Source organism: Lissotriton helveticus, chromosome 4_1, assembly GCF_964261635.1.
Source record: "Lissotriton helveticus chromosome 4_1, aLisHel1.1, whole genome shotgun sequence".
Classification (NCBI taxonomy): Eukaryota; Metazoa; Chordata; class Amphibia; order Caudata; family Salamandridae; genus Lissotriton; species Lissotriton helveticus.
The window spans coordinates 1,084,758,250-1,084,764,249 of record NC_136063.1 but is presented as its reverse complement, the minus strand read 5'-3'; the positions used below and the strand labels follow the sequence as shown (position 1 = coordinate 1,084,764,249).

General features: G+C 43.5%; 1 protein-coding gene across 1 annotated transcript in view; it reads right to left on the bottom strand.

The window, feature by feature from the left end:
* Positions 1–256: 256 nt before the first annotated feature.
* The window catches only part of CLPTM1L (CLPTM1 like), a 1,937,019-nt gene continuing 1,931,275 nt past the window's right edge, over positions 257–6,000 (bottom strand). Inside the window, exon 17 of the mRNA XM_078687677.1 lies at positions 257–1,512. Within this exon, the coding sequence (XP_078543803.1) occupies positions 1,428–1,512 (85 nt within the window). The 3' untranslated portion in view covers positions 257–1,427. The remainder of the gene's footprint in view (positions 1,513–6,000) is intronic.

Genomic DNA, 6,000 nt, shown 5'->3' with positions numbered 1-6,000 from the left:
ACAGGTTCTGGGTTTTTATTGTCATATGCATATCTGTACATTTTTAACCTCAATGCCCGTTAGCTTTTATTAGTTTAACATCTTTTAACATACTTTTTTTACTTTACCATTAAAAATCTGGTAATGACATGATATTGTATAACTTGACAGAATCGAGAAATTGCCTTAATTGTATCTATGCTATTTATGCACATGTATGACTTGATGGCACTATAGAATACCATTTGACCATAATCAGACTGCATAACCCGTGTCATTTGTTTGTGAATTGAAGTTTTTATTGAATTTTAACATGTGAAAGGTATGTATATTTTCATTGCTTTTTATGTGTTTCAAAAAATCCGAATAATCATTTCTTTGAGTTGATTTTGATGTAATTTAATAAATTCGACAATGCATGCATAAGTTTAAAATTTCACTTTCAGCAAAGATTTTAAGGCTTTACCCATACAGCTGTATGTTGGAACATTTAATGTTAACAATTAACTCATCTGCTTGAGGCATTCTCTGCAAACAAACATAAGATGAATCTTAGAAGCTGTCGCATTTGCACCCTAAGGTCAAAGTCGGGTCACTTTGCTGTTAAAAAGCGGAAAATGATTCTCCGTAAAAGTTATGCTGTATCCCATTCACTGTGCTATTTTCATTGTCGACTAACACGGGGGAAACATCAGTATGGGTTGGAACATTACAAACCAGGCTCAATGATTGCGCTGATTAAATGTGACCCAGCCCCGCCTACTTATTATGCAGGACTAGAAGACAAAGGCATAGCCAACTCCAAGAGCGAGAGTTGGGTAGCAAGAATTATGGTTCCAAGTTTTGCCTTCGTCAGAACACCGACATTTCATATCACAACACACTAAAAAGTTCAAAATAAACGCAACCCATGGTGCCGGTAGTGCTCTCACGCAATTACCAATCTGACAAACTCAATACAAACAGACCAGCAAAAGTGTTCCCTTAAAAGAGCTTTTGTTCAGCTTTTTCAAAGCATGATAACATAATTTTTAATGCCGTATTCCCCCCCACTCCCATCAAATTAAATTGGACACTAAATAAAAAAAATATTAACAGCTCCAAGTAATTGTGGTTAAAGTTTACTGCAACATTTTTGTTGTTGTTGCTTTCAGTGACATGCTTAAACATCACTGTACTTAAACAAGATGCATAATATGTGTTGGTCATTTTAAAAAAGATACAAAATGAGGGTTGTATGTTATGGGGAATGTTCTTTTCTTCCTTTGAAAACCTGGTTTAGGGCATTTTAAGAATTTGGCAATGCACAGGATGATGATCCTTGAAGGCTACCTGTAGCTTTCACAAATACTCTATTGCTCGATAACTGTTTTCCTCAATTATCGATTACAAGCTTTCTTCAATACATATAGCCAAGAAGTCCATAGAGAAATTTTTCACAGTAGGCTTTAATCTAGGTGGGGTTTTCTTTTAGATTTTTCTTCATATGACTCGCCAAATTCGTTGATTCTGCTTTTATCCACAGGGTAAAGCCTTAAAGATAAAAAAAAAATAGACATCGGTTACTCACATATTTTTATTTTAGCAATATGTTTTAACAAAATAGCAAAACATATTGCATATGTATCACATGTATTATATATTTAATTATTACATCTGAGCAATGCCGTTCTAGAACGCCCAAAAATAATACATAGAAAGCAGCTGTCCCTTAAATACCAGTACCTTTAGTGTACACTATACAAATAATAACAACAATACAGCAGCATTGACTGAACTACGTGAGGCTCAAAAGTTCTAAAGAAACAACTTAAAATGTTTTACAAGAGAACAGGCAACAAGACAGAAAGGTCTGCCAAAGTGTGCTTCCTCGAAACGGTTTGCAAGCAGAGTGCAGCACATGCAAATCAATCAATCAATCAATTCTTTATTCGGCCTAACTTGGCCATAAAAGCACATAAAACAATAAAACATCTTGTATCTTAATATACGCGCAGGCAAATCTAAATTACAATACGACAAATTGTTTAAGTGCAAACTTTGAAAAGATAAAAGTGCATTGCCAAAAATACATACATACAGCAAAAAAAACTTTTAAAATACTGTATAAAAGGGCGCCAGGGCTCATCCTAATAAAACCTAAAAAACAAAAACCTCCATATAAGTGTTCGCTATGTAAGTAGGGAATAATAGGAGCTGCCGAAAACCATTAATTTAATCGAATTTTAACCAATTTACATAACAGTACATTTATAAAATAGCTCACTGTCTCATGTAGCAAAATACACCCTGCCAAAAACCGGGATAAACAGCAACAGGTTTTTGGCGAATCCAGAAGTTGCAAGTAAAGTTAAGTAAAGTAAGGCAGGTCTCACTTTTAATTAAAAAAACCAGAGGAGCTAAAAGGGGGCGAAGAACAAGTCACTTACCTTCGGTATCCATGTATCTGTAAGAGACATAGGTGAGTTGTAGATTCCTTACCTTAGAACTCCCCCCAGGTGTCAGATGGATCCGGAGATTTTTCTTAGAAGTACCTCTGCGCGTCAGTAGGTGGCGCCAGTCGACTACGCGTCTATCATAGGCATCATGGTTGTCGGGAAAACGTTGTGGTGCCTACTTGGATGCCGCCGCTGTGCGCTGACATCAATTCTGATAGGACTTTCCACGCCAGAAGCGCAGAGCCATGAAAGACAATGACCACTGGTAGTCACAACCAGGGCCCTGTAATGCAGTCTCTAAACCTGGAAGTCAGTTTGCAGAGTGGGGAGGATGGGTAGGGCGGTAAGGAACCTACAACCAACCTATGTCTCTAACAGATACGTTACCGAAAGTAAGTAACTTGTTCATCTGAAAGAGACTATTATTTGCAGATTCCTTAGCTTAGAATAGATAGCCCAGCAATACCAACCATGGAGGAGGGTCTGGGAACCAAGGTCCCAGGGGACCAAACGGGCAAAATAGCAGTCCCTTCGAACTTGACTGACCAGACAGTAATGTCTTCTGAGCGTGTGCAAAGAGGCCCACGTTGCCGCCTGACAGATATCAAGGAGTGGGACGCCACGTGCCAATGCAGTGGTTGCTGCCATAGCCCTATTGGAATGAGCAGGTTGCCCCGTTGGAGAATCCTTCTTTGCTAAGGCATAGCAGATCTTTATGCAAAGGACAACCCATTGAGAGATGGTACGTTTTTGAACAGCCGGACCTTTCTTGGCACCTACATATCCAATAAAGAGTTGATCATCCAACCGGAAATCTTTGGTGCGGTCAAGAAAGAATGACAGTTCAGGGTCCAGACGGTGTAGCCTCTCCTCCTCCTTGGAAGGGTGTGGAGTTGAGAAAAAGTGGGCAAAGTGATAGATTGTCCTACATGAAATGGTGTTACCATTTTAAGAGGAAATGAAGGCATCGTTTCAAGAACCAATTTGTCCGGATGCACAGAGAAGAAAGAGGGCTTGTGGAACAGAGCTTGAAGCTCGCTCACTCACCCTGCTAGCAGAAGTGATGGCCACAAGGAAGGCAGTTTTGACAGTAAGGACCCTGAGAGGACAGTTATTAAGAGGCTCGAAGGGAGCAAATATAAGATATGTGAGAACACAATTTAAATCCCACTGGGGCCTTATGAAAGAAGATGGAGGAAAAAGTTGAGTAATGCCCTTAAAGAATCTATTTACAATAGGAGAATTGGCAGCTGAAGAAAAGCAGAGATAGCAGCAAGATAGCCTTTAGGAGTGCCCAGAGCAGATCCCTGCTGGGCCAAAGAAAGTAATTACAAGCAGAAAGAGGATCCACAGCCTTTGCTGTGCCCATGCCACAAACTTGTTCCATCTGCATATGTATACCGATTTAGTGGAAGGACACTTGGCTGCAAAGATAACATTACAGACTTGGAGAGGATGGTCGAAAGCTGCCTACTATCGCCACTCGAGGAGGTGAAGACTGGACAGGTTTGGGTGGAGGACCGTGACCTGCTTCTGCGCCAGAAGATTCTCCGGAAGAGGCAGTCTGATCGGAGGATTGATGACCATGTTCAAGAGCTTGGGATACCAGACTCTTCATGCCCAACCTGGGCCATCAGAATGACTTGGGCCGAGTCGTGCTTGATCTTCTTCAGCACTCTGGGCAAAAGTGGTATAGGCGGAAAGGCGTATAGAAGACCGCAATTCAACTTGTGCTGAAAAGCGTCGCCAAGTGAGTGCCGCCTTGGAAATTCCAGTGCGCAGAACTGCTGACATTACGCATTCTCTTCTGTGGCGAAGAGATCTAATCAAGGCTCTCCTCACTGCTAAAAGAACAAGTTACCTACCTTCAGTAACGATATATCTGTAAGAAACAGTTAGTTAGAATCCTTACCTTAGAATAGCCCCCAGGCGTCAGACTGGATCCGGAATTTTTTGCGAAGCAGTACCCTTGCGCGTCGGTAGACGCCGTCAGCGGCTCCGCGTCCGTCGTCGTTGGCGGTGGAATGACCTCGTCGGAGTACTTAGACGCCGCCCTCGCACGCGGACGTCAGTTCTTATACACAGCTTTTCCGCACCAGAAACGCAGACCCATGATAAAAACCGACACTGGTGCCATGAAACAAGGGCCCAGAAAGGGATGACCTTAACCCCAGATATCGGTTCGCAGAACGGGGAGGATGGGTGGGGCGGTGAGGACTCTAACTAACTAATGTTTCTTAGAGATACATCGTTACCGAAGATAAGTAACTTATTCATCTGAAAGAAACACGTTAGTTAGATTCCTTACCTTAGAATAGATACCCCAGCAATACCAGCCCCGGTGGTGGGTCTGCGAACAAAAATCACACCAGAAAGTCCTGGAGAACGGAACGGCCAAAGAAGCCATCTCTCCGGACTTGGCTGTCCAGGCAGTAGTTTAGCAAACGTGTGCAGTGAGGCCCACGTAGCTGCCTGATATATGTCCTGCAAGGGGACTCCCCGACCCAGGTCAGTAGTAGCCGCCGTGGCACGAGTGGAAAGGGCATGCAGCCACACAGGAGGCTCCTTCTTAGCCAAGGAGTAGCAAACCTTGATGCACAAGATGACCCATTGAGAGATGGTTTGTTTGTGCACCACCCGTCATTTCTTCGTGCCCACGTAACCAACAAAGAGCTGGTCATCCACCAGGAACTGGCGTTTGCGGTCCAGATAGAAAGAGAGCGCATGTTTTGGGTCCAGACGGTGGAGCCTCTCTTCCTCTTTCGAGGGTTGCGGAGGCGGAAAGAAGGTGGACAAGGTGACAGACTGCCCGATGTGGAAGGCTGTGACTACCTTGGACAGGAAAGAGGGACGCGTTCTTAAAACAACCTTATCTGGATGGACAGAAAGGAAAGGAGGTTTAGAAGAAAGAGCCTAGAGCCCACTCACTCTCCTAACAGAGGTGATAGCAACCAGGAATGCAGTCTTAAGAGTTAGAAGACAAAGAGGGCAATTGTGAAGTGGCTCGAAAGGAGTGCACATCAAAAAGGTCAGAACCAGATTCAAGTCCCACTGAGGCATCACGTAAGGAACAGGAGGAAACATATAAGTGATGCCCTTGAAGAATCTATTGCCAACCGGGGACTTGAAAAGAGAAGGCTGATCAGGAAGCCGTAAGAAGGCAGAAATGGCAGAGAGGTAGCCCTTGATAGTGCCCAGAGCAGAGCCCTGCTGGGCAAGAGAAAGAAGAAAGAGGAGAACCTCTGACAGAGTCAAGTCAAGTCAAGTTTAAATTTGTATAGCGCACTACTCTCCCAGAGGGTCTCAAGGCGCTTGAGGGAGGGGGAGCTTTACTTATCAAATATCCAAGTTTTTAGTTGTTTTCTGAAGGAGAGGTGGTTCTGTGTAAGGCGGAGGTGGGTGGGGAGAGAATTCCAGGTCTTGGCCGCTAAGTAGGAGAAGGATTTTCCTCCCATGGTGGATCTTTGGATGCGTGGGATTGTGGCAAGGGCTTGATTGGACGATCAAAGTTTGCGGGGGGGGGGGGTGTAAAAGGACAGGCGCGTGTTGAGGTATTCGGGTCCTAGGTCGTAGAGGGCTTTGT